Consider the following 14,328-nt stretch of genomic DNA (forward strand, 5'->3'; position numbering starts at 1 on the left):
CGAAACGCTGGCGTCGAGGAAACGGAGAAGCAGGCAGGCCTCGCTCAGTCCGAGCGGCGCAATGAGCCTGCCCTCGTCCTGTTCTTCGCACGCTCGTCGCGCAACTTGTCCGTGAGGTCGCGTCGACCCTTGACGGCGGCGAGAATGGCTTCACACAGGTGAGCGTCGGGCTCGTCGAGGTGCTTGGTCGCTTGGAAGTACTCAAAGTCGGCGATGACGAGGTCGTCGAACTCGAGAAGTCTAAACATGCTCATCGCGAGACTCCGGACGCGGTCGAGAAAAGCGAGGCCATTCTCGTTGTGCAGGAGGCTGTGGCGCGTCGAATCGTTGATGGCCCACCAGGCGCAGCAGACCACCGCTAGCTCTGCGACGTGGCCCCAGGAAAGGATACGCGTCGATCCCCCTACAAGGAGGACGACGAAGACGATGATTCGACGCAGAATGAGGCCCATCAGGCTGGTGTAGGTCTCGACTCTCCTTCTGAGATCGCGCTGCACGTACTTGAGAATGCGAGTCGCGCGCACCTGGTCGTCTCCAGGTGCAGCGCCGGTCTTGATACGGTGCTGCACGTCGACCTCGTTCACCAACAGAGCGATGTCAAGGAACTCGGCGATGAGCCGCAAGTCGAGCTGCGACAGGTCGGTGAAGCCCTCCCACAAGGTCCTGAGAGGTTCGACTTTGGAAGCGTACAGAACTGCCAGAGCCTCGGGGCTGGCATTAAGCGGGAACGTCCGCATGACTTCGCAGAACTTTGCGCATGAGCGATGCATTGAAGGCTCGGCGGCGCGCACAGCAGCCAAAGTAACGAGCAGCTCGTCAACGGCGTGCGAGAGTCTCAGTCGGAGGGACCTGAGGACGCGTTCAGCTGTCAGCACTGGTTGGTTCAGGCGTGACTGTGACGCACCTTGAGCTGTGCCGGCCACTCTTGAGCGCGACGCAGGTCGACCTGATCCAGTTACGGAACGGTAATTTGCCCCGATAGACGGCCCGAGGTGAGACGAACGCGCCTGCGAAGATAAAAGATGAGATTGTCTGTAATCTACGCCGTATTGTGGAGCTTGCACACCTCTGCAGAGGCCTTCGAAGGGAAGCGAGGAAGAAACGAGTCTGTACGAGACGCGACGCCCGATGGTCGTCCAGGACAGGACGACATACACCGCAATAGCGTAGAAAACAAAGACGAGACCCGCCACGAAGATTGCGCTCTTCGTCTTCGTGATCTCGGCAGTCCAGCGGTCGATGGCGCGGTCGGCTTGGAGGACCCTCTCCCATCCGCTGGCGAGTGCCGCCAGCCAGGCGACGAGCACAGTGAGCCAGGTTGTCATCTAGCTTGTCTTGAGCGCGATTGAGCGGGGTAGCCAGCAAGCGAGTGAAGGGAAGGAGGGAAAGAGGCGAACGCGCCGCTTCGACTTCGACGGTGACGCTCTTCTTCTTTTGGGCCAGCGACGTCGTGAGCAGCTTTGAACGAGTCTCATTGAAGCCTACGCACCATAATAGGCCCGGTAGCGAGCCGTCGCCGCCTTGTCGCCGCCTGTGACGCTCCCCGACACCCTCACACCATTTCCACACGCTTTCTCCCGCTCTCTCCCCGCTGTTGTGCTGCTTCGACCGACTCGCTAGACCTACAGACACTCTTTACACGACCAGACACCCTCGCCATGTGAGTCTGAGCTGTTGTCGCCGCTCGTGTGCCCTCATCTCTTCCCCACCTCGACCAGGACAAACTCGTTCAGAGCGGCGCAGGAAGCTGACCAGAGACGCTTGCGCGCACGCAGGACGACACCAGTCTCGCTTCCATTGACCGCGACCCTTCCAGCGCCCGGCACCGCCGTCCTGCCGCCCAGCGTAGCCCACGCACTCCCTTCTCACCTCCCTCCCTCGCACGGACACCACCGTTCCGCCTCGTCCATCTCGTCCATGAACGCCTTTGTCCCCGGCCACCACCCGCACCAGTCTTCCCTGTCCGGCCAAAACCCCTTTGTCCCCGCTCCCCCCGCCGCTTCGACTTCGCAGTCGCAGACAAACCAGACCCGTATCCTTCTCCTCGAGAACTTTTCAGCGACGTTGAAGACGAAGGACTTGCAGGAGCTGTTCAGCTTGTGGCAGGACCAGCCGGGAGGATTGAAGGTCAAGTGGCGCGACGACACGAGCGCGTGGGTCGTCTTTGGCGATGCGGGCGTCGGTGCGTAGCCTCTCTTCCTTATGTTCGTCAGCAAATGAGCTGACCTGCGATTCGACCGGCAGCCAAGCGCGCCTTCCTCTCGCTCATCGCCAACCCTCCCCTCGCCCTCTCGCCCCTGACAACCAACACCTACTCACCCTGCATCACTCCCTACAACGGCCCAGACGTACAACAGATCCTCCAAGCCGTTCAGAACCGTCCTCGCTCGCGCTCGATCGCTGGCGGGTCGGGTCACCAGCGGAAGAGCAGCGTGATGGGAAGCGGAGGGGGAGCGGCGCTTGCTGGGATCGGGCTCGGGCAGCCGCAACAGCCTCAGAGCTCGGGAGGAGGAGCGCCGACGGGCGCGGGTCATCACCGCACGGCATCCTGGACTCGCCAGTCGATCGACCGGCGCATGCGCGAATCACTCGGCTCCTCGCCCCCCTCGCATGGCGCACACCTCCCCACCGACTCCACCTCTCCGATCGACGAGCAATCAGGCGGCGCACCGTGGCGCGCGGCGGGAGAGAGGGGACATGATGGATGGAAGGCGGATGGAGGTTGGAGGACGGCGAGTCCGGAGACGCCTGGCGGACCGGGTGGAATCGTTGCGGGCGAGGCGCCGAGGAGGTTCGGGGGAGCGGGGGTCGCGCATGAGAGGACGGGTGCGTCGGTCGCTTCTTTCGCTTGAATTCGCGACAGCGTCGCTTTTGGGGCGGTTCGCGTAAGCGACTGGAGGTCGGCTGACTCTCTCTCACCTGGACAGAGTCGCGAGGCGGGGCTGCTGGACCGACTTTCAACGAGTGAACCCCTTGCATGCCGTCTCAACCGGCGCTTCCCGTCGCATCAGCCACCTTACCGCTTCTCATCCCTCCTCATACCGCCTTGTACGCGCTTTTTCACCATGTCACCTCCTTTCGCACTTCCGCGACGCACTCGCGCCTCTCCTACCCGCTCTCTCCCGACTCTGTTCATACCCTCTTCCCCTTGACCTGTCTCGACTCTCGCCTTGTCGCCTTGTACACGCAATCGCAACATCCGTTTCAACTCGCATGTGCACGTCATCTTCCGGCAGGACTCTGAGGCGGGCTGAGAAGCGGATGTTGAGGTCGACCTGGACTTGCGAAGGTCGACCATCCCGGTTCTCCCGCTTCTCCTACGACCGTTTCCCTCAACTCCACGACGGCGATAAGGCTCATGAGGTTGCTGAAAAGCTCTCCAGACTGCTCCGGCGACGTTCTGCCCTCAGCTCGATGCATGCGCTCGACGGCGGGACATCGCTCTCTCCTCCTCGCTTCTCTCCCTCCTTCTCCTCACTCGTTCTCGCTTAGACTGGGTCCAACACCGCTCAAACGACGCCAGAAGCCCTCCGACGACGCCCCTCATGCTCCCCACGCTCCTCGCCCTCCTCGCCGCCTCCTCCGGCCTGCTCATCGCCAATGCCCAACAAGTCAACACCCCCGCCTCCCTCACGACCTGCCAGCCCTCTCAGCTCGTCATCGAAGGCGGAACGGCGCCCTACTTTGTGCAGAGTGCGTCCGGCTTTCCTCCCTCTCTTGCCTCTCCTTCTCCGCTGACGACGCGGACTGCGCAGTTCTGCCCGGAGGACAGCCCAGCGCGAAAGCTATCGAGACCCTTCCGACGGTTTACAAGTCCGGACCGCTCACTTGGCTCGTCGACGTTCCCGCTGGTCCGTTCACCTCCTTCTCTTCCTTCAAACGGAGCTGACGAGTTGAGGTGGACAGGAACGAGCATCACGCTCTCCGTGACGGACTCTACGGGCGCTATCAACTACTCGAGCCCGATAACGGTCCAGCAGGGAACTTCGAGCGATTGGTGAGTGCTGCGTCGCTGCTTTCCCCGCTTTGCTCAGCCTCGAGCGGGCTTCGCGTCTTCCATCGCTCCGTGGGCTTCACACGACTGACGAAATCGACGTTGCGCAGCCTCGGCAAGAACGCTCAAGTCTCCGCCGCCGCGTCCTCCCCGTCCGGTTCCTCCTCGACTTCCGCTTCCTCCTCGTCCTCCGTCGCAGTCGCCTCGCCATCCTCCACCACTGACGACGACTCGAGCTCGTACTTCCGCTCTCCTGCCTTTTCTCACTGACGAGATTGACGAACCCTGCGCTCTCGCAGCTCGAGTCCGACTTCGATCAAGCAGGAGACGAAGCAGCTTCTCCCGTCCACTACCGCCGCCTCGTCGACGACCGTCGTCCTTGCTGCTACGCCGACGCAGTCAGCTCAGGGAAGCAGTGACGGAGCGGGAAAGAACGAGGGAAGGAGGTGCGTTTCCTTTTCTCCGTTCCGGCTATAAGCACTTCTCGCAGGCAGCAAGCGTGGTGGCTGATCATGATGGAGTGTCGTCGCACAGATTCGCTCTTGTCGGAGGAGCCGGCCTCGCGCTCCTCCTCGCTTTCGCATAGTCAAATTCCCTTCGCCTTTCTGCGCCTCCTCCGCCGTCTCCGTCCTCCACATCCTTCCAGACTTGCTCATCAAGACAAGGACAAGACAAGATCAGACGGACTCGTTTTGCATTTCTTCTGCTCCGCTTCGTCTCCCTTCCATTTCCTCGCATCTTCCCTTCTCGCGTGTCGTAGTTCGCTTTCTGCCGCTTAGCTCGTACATACTGCAAGGCTCGTCGTCATGAAAGTCGTCCGCTCGCACGCTTTCTCGCGGAAGCCCTGTCCGAAACGCTTCGCTCTCCTCCTTCTCGCACTTTCGGATTTGAGCGAGACTTTGTCGTCTTGCATGGAAGGTACATCGAGCGGAAATGTCTCCGTGAGTGAGAGCAGGAAGCGCCTGAGAGAGTCGAGTCGTCGGAACTGTCGCAAAGCCTGAATAGTCGATAGGAAGGCACGAAAACGCAGAGCCAGAGGTGCAGGCCTCGCTCAAGCTGAGCGGCGCAACGAGCCAGCACCAAGCTCGACGTCGTGCTCGCATCCGCGGTCAAAGTCGAAGAAGGCGTGGCGCAGCTCGACCGTCCTGCGCTCGAGTTCGCGGTGGAGGAGGATCGTCGAGAGGATGGCATCGTGCAACGCGGCTTCGCCTCGCGCGTGTTTGGCTTCGGCGTTGTGCAAGTCGTAGACGGCGATAGCGAGCTTGTCGAATTCGAAGCGGGAGAACTCGGTTGCTGCGAGGTGCTGGACGGCGCGGACGAGGCGGTCGACTTGGTCGTCGTACGGCGTCAGGCGACCGGCCTTCTCGAAGCGGCGTGCTTCTTGGAGGATATACCTACACGGGAAGGCGAAGAAGACATACAACAGACCGCACAGTGCCACCAGGGAGCATGGCGTTTATGACGAAGATGAACGACGGTCCGCCGTAGAAGTGGGCGCGAAGGACGATTGCGGAACCATCCCACTCGACTCGCCTCGAGCTATCCTGTACTTTTCCGCGCATAGACTGCCGAATCGTGAGGAGAAGACGGCGTGAGCTGACGTCCGACCATTGACCGTCGGAGCGTGCATGCTCTGCTTCCGCCGCTGTAACCTCACGAAGAGGATGGCGGCGAATGAATTCTTCGCAAACACAGTGCAGCTTCGGTGCGGGAAGGCTCAAGACGTCGCGCCACAACCGGACAAGCTGAAAGAGGGCGTGTAGGCCCGCTTCAGCCCTCGCCTGTGCAGCCGAGAGCGTTCCCAGGTAGGTCGACGCGAGTTTGATGTGCTGCCCGCTGATTAGGTCGACGTTGGCCTCAGCCGCAGCGAGAGCGGCGGAGGACGATGCAAGGTCGATAGAGCTTTTTGCCGCGACGTCGAGGAGTGCGCTGCGAGACGCGCAGGTCAGCAGCCATCCCGATGTGAGGATACAGGTTACTCACGACTGCACTTGCTTGAGTCGCTGGCATCGCCAAGCTGCTGCAAGTTGCCTTCGACTGTGCGGACGCATCCCGCAAGTGCGCCACATCCGCTGGCCCAGCGCGATGACCACGATGAGACCTGCGCAGTGAACCGTCAGCGCTCCGGAATGAGGCTTTACGCGAGCAGACTCACCGTTGACGCCCTCGAGAACGAATCCAGCGATGTTGACCAACGTCCTGACCGCCAGTCTCCGCAAGCCGGTTTCCGGGCCGCGCATGATCAGCAGAAACCAGAACCACCCGAGTGGGAACGGCCACAACAGCCAGATCTCCGCCAGCATCCACCGCGGTAGCTCTCGAGGAGGGTTCGGTGATGATTGGTCCATGGACGCGGGAAGACCTGCTGAGGCGGGAGAACAGTCTGCAGCGGGGGAACAGAGGGACGAAAGCTGCTCGCGCTCTCTCAGCGGCAATCTGAGCGGGTGTAGCGAGAGCGATGTGAGCGGGCGGAAGGGATGAAGAGGTATATGGGGAGCTCGAGGAGCCACTCTCTCCCTTCGCGGGACTGGCAGGCGCATTCAATATGCTTGACAGCTCGCAAGGTCTGCATGGGCGGCTCTTCCAAGCCATGCAAAGCGGGAGAGCGGACGCTTGTCTTTCGCGTCTCTCGTCTGCTTTGCGTTCTCCGTCGCTCTCACCCCAAGGCTTCGAGCGATACTGAGTCGCATTGCAGCGAGAAGTCTCGTGATGCGAGCACGACGTTCGGAGAGCAAAGGAAGCTCGGAGAGGGAAGGAAGCGAGGGAGAATGTCGAAAGATGTCGCAAGGTCGCAAAGCTGAGTAGTCCAGTCGATAGAGGGGCGCGAAAGGAACGGCACAGAGGCAGGCCTCGCTCAGTCAGAGCGGCGCAATAAGCCTGCCTCGCGCTTGTAGTTGCGCAGCTCGCGTAGCCGCTGCTTCAACTCGTTGCGGGCGACGACGGCGTATAGGATCGCGTCGTGAAGGTCCGCCGCTGCCAAGTCGGCCGCAAGGACGACAGCGCGACATCGGATGAGCCCGATGATTGCGGCGCTAACGTCTACCGCCGCAAGGTGAGGGTCGAGGATGGCGGCCAATGACGCTGCGAGGAAGCAGATGCCGTGCGGTTCGACCGTTGGGTCCAGGGCGAAGTACGAGGCCGGCTGTGTGTGCTTGAAAAGCGCGAACACAACAACTTCCCAGATTGGCCAGCTGAAGGTGCTGCCGATGAAGATCCTGCGGGCGAGGCAAACGACGAGCGACAGCAGGATGAGCGCCGCCGTGGCTTTCGCGCGACTGATTGGGTAGCCGCAGAGCCGCTTCGGCAATGCGACGATCCGCCAGCGCTCCTCAAGCAGATTCTGCGCTTCGAGGACCAGGCTGTGCAGCATCAGTCCCCACCCGTCTCGCAGACCTAAGCCCGGCGGAGGGCTGCCGGACAAGGGTCCGCGTTGTATGCGATACCGCAAGAGCGAGTATGCTTGCGCGAGATCGTTTTGCGACGAATGAAGAAAGTCCCTCCATGCAGACGCCACGAGGTCGAGCGTCTCGAAGGCGTTCGAGAGCTCCGCAGGATGGTCGAAGTTGATGCCGGCGCCTCCAGCCTTCATGACATCGGCGAAATCTCCAAGTCGCTCCAAAAAGAGCTCTTCGGCAGTTTCGGACGAGAGCGAGCACTGGAAGAGGCGGAAAATGTGAAAGTCGAGTTCCGAGTCGAGTTTACTGCATGGGCGAGACGTCAGTCCCGGTGCGTTTGTGACCAGCAGCCTCTACGTACGCAAGTACGTGCTCAAGCTTCGGGCTCGTCAGAAGGAACGCAAAACGCTTTCTCCTCCAGACGAACTGAAGACGGCGCAACTTGGATGTGCTCCGGATCTGGAGAGCGCGCAGGTAGTTCAGGCGGTCTGTGGGTGTTAAATCAGCGTTCGGACATTGCCTTAAGCCGTATCACACGCCGACGCACCTTTGAGAGCGATCCTCAACTTCATCTCCTTGCGAGCCGTCCACGATGGCAACCACTGCACGTTCGAGTGGACGGGATCGACCCAGGACCAGACAGCTCCGAAGCTGCTCGTGACGGCGACCGTTAACGAGTAAAGCCAGACACGCCTTTGGCCCGTGGCAAGGATGTGGTCCCAGTAAGCGATCAACCAGGCGAACAGGACCAGCAGCTGCAGCGGGTCGTCAGTGACAAGGCGTGGAACCAGCTCAGCCAGTAGAGCCTGCATAGCTGCGCGCTTGAGCCACTTCAGTAGCAGCGAGTGAGCGAAGGAGGTCAAGAGGCGGGACGAGGGAAAGCGATTGGGCATTCTCCTCACTGGGCTATTGAGCGTAAGCGACGTGATTGCAAGAGTACACAACACTGCTAGAATGCGCCGAGATAGAGAATATACGAAGGGAGCGGAAGAAGGAGCGACTTGGGCGCTGAAGACGGGGAAGAAACGACAAGAAATCGCGAGCGAAGGAAAGACGAAGTGTTGTGTGTGTCGGAAAGCGAGTCTAGAAATGCGCGGAGAGGAGAAGAAGGTGCCTCAGTCATCGAGGCTGCCGTCCTCATCTTCGTCCTCGTCGACCGTCGTCTTGCCGGGGCTCTGGCTCTCCCGCCCCGGCGTACCCGTCACCTCGCTCCCCTCCTCCTCGTTCGACTCGAGGTCGCTCGCAGGCATCCCGTTCCTGCGGCCGATGACGCCCTCCAGCCCAACGCGAGCCGTAACCGGCGTCTTCATCGCCTCGATCCGTTCGCGCTCGCGCGCCGCAACGACCATCAGCTCCTCCTCGGCCGAAATCTCCCTCGCGCGAGAGTGGCGACCACCGAGACCGGCGACAGCTGCGAGAGCGCCGCCTGCGTGCGGACCGAGGCCCCCTCGCGCGGGAGTCTCGCCGCCGGCGCCGGTGTAGAGGACGCCTGGACCTGGCGCGGCGGTCAGACCGAGCGTCTTGGAGAACTGCGGATGGGCGGGCGACGAGAAGAGAAAGCTGGAGAAGGCGCCCGGAGGGGAAGAGGTGCGGGAGACCGCATCGACGGCGGCGTTCGTGGCGGTGGTTGGGATGGCGGCAGATGCACCGGCGACGAGGAACGGGTCGTGAGGGTGCGTCGCGTGTCGCGAGATGGCGTCGGCGGAGGACGAGGTGCGCATGGCGGTCGAGCTGCCGACCGGCGCGGGCGTCGCAAGGTGCGAGACGACCGAAGACGACGATCCCGGATGCGGCTGCATCGCAGCATCGAGTTCGCGGAGCGGGTCGTGATGGTGGTGCGTGCGGGGAATCGAAGCGGACGAAGGCGGCTCGAGGTCAAAGTCGCCCAGTTCGGAGGTAAGGCCGACAGGGTGGTGGTGGTGAAGCGGTCGAGGCTGGGACGAGCTGCTCGCCGCTCCTCCACCACTGCTGCTCGACCCTGCCCCACCTCCTCTCCGCCTCCCGCCCTTCTGGCTACTCGGACTGATACTCCTCCCTCTCCTCGGCCTCCTCCCACCGCCACTCGAACTCGTAAACGCATCCTCCGCCTCATCCTCCTCACCCACAATCAAATCACCCTCGCTATCCGCCCCGACCGCCGCACCCGCCGCTCCAAACCTGACAACAGGCGAACTCTCCATCGCGATACGCATCATGTTGCCCGGCGTCGGGGTCGCAACGAGACTCATCTCGTGTCCCCACCCGCGCGAACCCGGGCCCGGGCCCGCAGCGGACGAAGGGAGAGTCGTAGCGTACGCATGGGCCTTCTTGGCCGTCGCGAGGAGCGCATGGGCGGCGGCTGTCGAGCCTTCGCCGGACGAGGTACTGTTGAGGTTTGGCGCGGGCGACTCGGACCGACCCCGCTTGCGAGGGGAGATGGCGGCTGTTGCTGCTGCGGCGGCGGCTGCTGCTGCAGCAGCGGCAGTCGAATGGTGCAACGCCGCACGCCAAGGCGAGGCGGTCCCACTCGCGCTCTGCGCCCTCGAGCGCAACATCAACGCCTGTACCTCCCTCTCGTCCTCCTCGTCGCTCTCCTCCTCGCGCTCGTCTTCGCTGCCCGTCCCGCGTCGCCGGCCAGACTCGGTCCCCCTCACGCTCGAGACCGGACTCTGGACGTGCGAAGGGCCCATCGGACTACTCGGTCCCGCCTTGAGAGCGAGCAAGATGCCCGCCGCGTCTTCCCTGTGCGCAGCAGGCTGCCTCGCATGGATCGGCTCCTTGCCCTTCCCGTTCGTCCCAGTCCGACGCAACTTGACTGGACTTTCGAGCCCGTTCGTCAACGCCTCGGTCTTTTCCCGCGGCGCAGGGATGCCCGCTGCGATACCCGACACGCCACCGTTCAAGTTCGTGGTCAACAACCTCGCTGGGGACTGACGGCGCGCGAAGTAGGGTAAGGCGACTGGCGCAGGTTGGCCGGCTGTGATGACGTGCGGCTGGGAGTTGGGTCGTCTCGGCTGCGCGGCAGAGAGGAGCGAAGGGTTCAATCGACGATGCGGGTCGTCCAAATCCTCCGCCTCGTCTTCCTCTTCGTCAACCCCCCGCGGGTGATGCAAGATCGGATACCCGGAAGCCGGATGAGGCTGTTCCTGCGCGACGAGCTGCGACTGAAACGGCTGGGAATACGGGTTGGTCGCGGCGGAAGTCGAGGCGCCTTGTTGGTAGAGAAGGTGGGCGCTGGCGGACCCGCCGTAGTGTTGCGGAAGGTGGAGGGCTTCGGTCGCGCCGTCGACGACGTCCGGTGATGGGTAGCCCGGTGGCATGCTCGAAGTCGAGCGGAGAGGAGGGCGAGAGGCGAGGTAGGGATCGATGAGGCCCGAGCCGGGGACGGGAACCGCAGACTTGGTCGGCGTGCGGCCGTAGATACTTGGGCCTGCCGTAGTCGGATAGAACGGGTTCGAGGCGACGGCGTAGGGATGGTGTTGCTGCTGATGGTGGTGGAAGACAGGTACGCTTCCCCCCCTGACGCCCTCAGCCCACTCGCCGCTCATCTCAAAGCTCGAATCCGCCTCGTCCGGTCCGTCCTCCTCCTCTCCCTCACTCGCCGGCGTCCCAACCGACCCGCCATTCAAGCTCCCCTCGGCAGCGGAAGGGACACTGAAGATCCCTGACTCGGCTTTGGGCTTGACGTCGCCCCCGCCGGCACGGTGCTTGCGCGCCCAGCGACGCTTCGAGTCGAGTGTTCGCGCGCGCTTCTCTTCTTCGGATTTCGGGCGGTTGGCGTCTGCGCGAGCGCGAGCGAGATTGGAGTCAGCATGGCGTTCGGCATGCGAAGGTTCCGCTTGAAGAGTCCTCGCTCTTCTCCCGATCCCGCCAGACCGCCCTACGCGTCCAGTCTGCCTCATATCGTCTCGACGGCACCCTCTACAGCGCATCCTCCGCCCGCCAAACAATCCACCTCGCGACTCGACGCGTCCCCTCTCAAGAGCCCAAACCCAGGACTCACCATTATCCCACCTCGTCCGTCTCGGCTGCGCACTCAGCGGAATCCCATGTTTATCCTGCAAGTGCCTCCTCCAGATACTCCTCGCGTGTTTGCCCCTATACTTCTTGTCGCAATGGGGGCACTCAAAGTCGATGTCTGCGTTTGAGGCGGGACCGGCGGGGTTGAGGGTGTAGGATGGAGCGAGGAAGGAGGAGGGAGGCTCGGTGGAGGAGGCTTTGGAGGAGGGGGCGCGAGGGGTGGGAGTGGGCTTTGAGGAGGAGGCGGTTGAGGAGGAGGCCTTCTTCGGTTTGGAAGGGGCGGGCGCGGGCTTGGTAGACGACGAGGGGGCGGCTGTGTGCGGTGAAGGGACGTTGGGAGAAGCCGGAGCGAGCGGTTGGCGGAACAAGGAGGGAGAAACACCCGTGTTGCCGGCGGAATGCGAGGACGGGAGGTAGTGGTAGTCGATCGAGTGGACGGGCGCGGCGTGGTAGGCGTACAGTGTGCGTTGAGCGTGTGCGTGCGGCGGCGGAGGAGGCGGAGGCATCGCAGACGCGGGGACGATGAGTGCGGAGAGGGGTTGTTTACCGCGGGAAGAGCGAGGCGGGGGGAGAGTCGCGAGCGGTGGGAGTGGTACAGGCGAGTTTGTGGGTGTACAGCGGTGTCGTACACGATCAAGAAGCGAGGATCAGAGCGAGGGAAGCGAAGAGAGCGAGGTCGACCGTCGGTGAGAGGCGCAGGTCGCGAGACGGCGACGAGAGGACGGCGGAGTGAGCGAACGACGGCGCGCGGGCGAGCGGAGTTGGGTCGAGCATGTTGAGACGAGTGTCAGCGTTCACACTGCGACGCGACTGGCCCTCCCAGTGCGCTGCGAGGCGAGGGAAGGGAGCGGGTACGCACGGTCGAAGTCGTCGTCGTCGCCGTCGAGCTGCCTCGCGCGCTGCGACTTTTTGCGAGTGCGGCCGGATGACCTGCTCGCTGGCGTGCTCGCTGGCATCGCACGCGGTCACTCTGGCGGGTGTCGAGAGCTGGGCGAGTGCGAGGGTCGGGGACGAGAGCGAGAGGCTGGCTCAGCGAGGCGTCCACCACTCGCGATCCGCTGGTTGGGCTGTTCGAGGTGTGCTATGCATTGCTACACTCGCTGGAATCGACTCTACCCAGTCCAACTCCCGCCGCACGCCGTCACTCGCTCGTCTCGCTCGCTCGCTCGACTTGGATCAACTTTCGCTCAACATCGCCCGCACACCGCTCACACGGGGTCCGAGGGCGTGGGACTGCTTTGGCGGGACTTGTGAGATGACTTAGAGACTGGCGCACTGGTCGGCGAGGCGCGGGAGGGACGAGGTCAGCTGGGAGGGTCACGCTTGGGCAGCGGACGAGGTTGAGCGACTCGCATCGCGGCACAGCAGCAGCTCGAGGGGGCGTGTGAGCTGTAGTGAGGGGTTCGGGGAGTGCAGGAGAGCGTCTGGGACGCTGGTTTCGTCTTCTTCGGAGGAGACAGACGGCGAGAGAGTCCCGCTGCCCCTCGTCCCGCTCGTTCGCTTCCTCCCGCTCACCCGATCCAGCTGAAAACAGGCGCAGACAACGCTTGCCATGTCCTACTCCTCCAACCCCGTCCGCTTGATCACCGACGACCCGCTCCGCCTCCTCCCGCTCTTCGCGTGCCTCTTCGCAGCCTGGGACAACCACCTCGCGCTCGACTCGCCGCGCAAGACCTTGTTCTGGACCACGCTTGCCCTTCTGCTCAACTGGTACAACTTGTGGAACTATGTCGACCCTCTGAACGTCTTGTTACAGCGACCCGTGCCGTGGCTTTCGAGGGAGGAGATGAAGCTGAGGCTCGCACTGAGAGGTGCGTGGGGCGGAGTTGTCGCACGCGGGTAGTCGGCAAACAGGCTGACTCGACTCGTACAGCCCGCCTGGACCGCCTGCGCGCCCTGCCAAGACGCTGCATCACCCACCTGCGCATACGCCGGTTCATCTGGACAACCAAACTGGTCGCATCTCTCCCGATGCGCCCGGAGCTCACGCAAGAAGTCGTGTATGGACAGCCCGTTGCCACTGAGCTTGCTGCCGTTGACGTTCTGAATTCTACAGCGATCTCGACTCGATCCTAAACTTTCACGTCCTGCGCCTCTTTGAGCGTTCATCCCCCTTCGAAAGCGCCAAGCGCCTCTACCTGTCAGAGCTCACTGCCTTCTCACGCTCCCTCGCGCGCTTCCCCACCCACTTCGTCGAAGACTCGCAGAGGTTCGCGTCGCTCGAATCGGTCGAAAACGCATGGCTAGGGTTCATCCACTCTTCACGTGACGAACCCGCACAAGCGTACTCTGTTCTACGTTACCGGATTCACCTCGGACCCTCGACCGCTGCTCCCCCCGCAGGACAGGGATTATCTTTGCGCAACGGATGGGCCATGATGCAGCACCAACTGCTCCTCAATGCAGTGGATCACCTCGAGCAGCAGTGGCAGCTCGTCCCGCTCCCTCTGCACCTCTCCCACCTCCGCTTCCGAATCACCCGCTGGCGCGCTACTTGTGCGCTCGTCTTCCTCTCCCTCGCCCTCTGCGTCGCACGCAGAACCCTCATCGGAGAAGGCTACTACTGGCCAATCTGGGAGACCCTGCTCTTCCTTCTCTTCAAGCGTCCCCAACCCGCGCCAGACCTCAACCTCGACTCGACCGTCCAGTTGAAAGGCGATCACTTCTTCGAAACTGCCACGACAGCGATCCTCGATCCTCGACTCGCTCAAGTCGATGTCGGCAACGCAGCGATCCGGTTCATCCGATGGCGCGCAGCGAGCGTGATGATGTGCGAGGCGGAAACGGAACTTCATGAGGAGATCCTTGAGGCGGTCCTTTTGCGTGACGAGTTGAAGCGGTATAGGCGAGAGCTTGGCTTGTTGCGCCGCTTGAGGTGAACGAGGGCTCTGCGCTCTCTCTCTCTCGCGGGTACAGTACTGCGCCTCTCGGAATCGAGGC

At 62.7% G+C, this 14,328-nt stretch overlaps 7 protein-coding genes across 7 annotated transcripts; 3 read left to right on the forward strand and 4 right to left on the reverse strand.

Annotated features, from left to right (window-relative positions):
- Positions 1-44: 44 nt before the first annotated feature.
- RHTO_00910 (uncharacterized protein) lies at positions 45-1,325 on the reverse strand (the record flags this gene model as incomplete). The annotated part of the gene is made up of 4 exons (XM_016414594.1): positions 45-491; positions 525-694; positions 905-910; positions 1,067-1,325. 4 exons carry the CDS (start codon positions 1,323-1,325, stop codon positions 45-47), a joined length of 882 nt encoding a protein of 293 aa, XP_016273275.1.
- Positions 1,326-1,658: 333 nt separating this feature from the next.
- RHTO_00911 (nucleotide-binding protein) lies at positions 1,659-2,968 on the forward strand (the record flags this gene model as incomplete). Its single annotated transcript, XM_016414595.1, has 4 exons — positions 1,659-1,660; positions 1,776-2,182; positions 2,245-2,826; positions 2,928-2,968. Coding segments are annotated over 4 exons (1,032 nt in total).
- A 577-nt stretch (positions 2,969-3,545) lies between these two features.
- RHTO_00912 (uncharacterized protein) lies at positions 3,546-4,580 on the forward strand (the record flags this gene model as incomplete). Its single annotated transcript, XM_016414596.1, has 6 exons — positions 3,546-3,693; positions 3,756-3,851; positions 3,907-3,997; positions 4,105-4,233; positions 4,294-4,440; positions 4,529-4,580. The coding sequence occupies 6 exons, from the start codon at positions 3,546-3,548 to the stop codon at positions 4,578-4,580; spliced, it is 663 nt and encodes a 220-aa protein (XP_016273277.1).
- Positions 4,581-5,045: 465 nt separating this feature from the next.
- RHTO_00913 (uncharacterized protein) lies at positions 5,046-6,342 on the reverse strand (the record flags this gene model as incomplete). Its single annotated transcript, XM_016414597.1, has 5 exons — positions 5,046-5,388; positions 5,423-5,559; positions 5,686-5,923; positions 5,978-6,095; positions 6,150-6,342. 5 exons carry the CDS (start codon positions 6,340-6,342, stop codon positions 5,046-5,048), a joined length of 1,029 nt encoding a protein of 342 aa, XP_016273278.1.
- A 506-nt stretch (positions 6,343-6,848) lies between these two features.
- RHTO_00914 (uncharacterized protein) lies at positions 6,849-8,201 on the reverse strand (the record flags this gene model as incomplete). The annotated part of the gene is made up of 3 exons (XM_016414598.1): positions 6,849-7,695; positions 7,751-7,877; positions 7,937-8,201. 3 exons carry the CDS (start codon positions 8,199-8,201, stop codon positions 6,849-6,851), a joined length of 1,239 nt encoding a protein of 412 aa, XP_016273279.1.
- A 303-nt stretch (positions 8,202-8,504) lies between these two features.
- RHTO_00915 (uncharacterized protein) lies at positions 8,505-11,894 on the reverse strand (the record flags this gene model as incomplete). Its single annotated transcript, XM_016414599.1, has 2 exons — positions 8,505-11,149; positions 11,372-11,894. The coding sequence occupies 2 exons, from the start codon at positions 11,892-11,894 to the stop codon at positions 8,505-8,507; spliced, it is 3,168 nt and encodes a 1,055-aa protein (XP_016273280.1).
- Positions 11,895-12,940: 1,046 nt separating this feature from the next.
- Positions 12,941-14,267, forward strand: RHTO_00916 (uncharacterized protein; the record flags this gene model as incomplete). The annotated part of the gene is made up of 3 exons (XM_016414600.1): positions 12,941-13,199; positions 13,262-13,388; positions 13,445-14,267. The coding sequence occupies 3 exons, from the start codon at positions 12,941-12,943 to the stop codon at positions 14,265-14,267; spliced, it is 1,209 nt and encodes a 402-aa protein (XP_016273281.1).
- Positions 14,268-14,328: the final 61 nt, after the last annotated feature.

This window comes from Rhodotorula toruloides, assembly GCF_000320785.1.
Source record: "Rhodotorula toruloides NP11 unplaced genomic scaffold Scaffold11, whole genome shotgun sequence".
NCBI classification, from domain to species: Eukaryota; Fungi; Basidiomycota; class Microbotryomycetes; order Sporidiobolales; family Sporidiobolaceae; genus Rhodotorula; species Rhodotorula toruloides.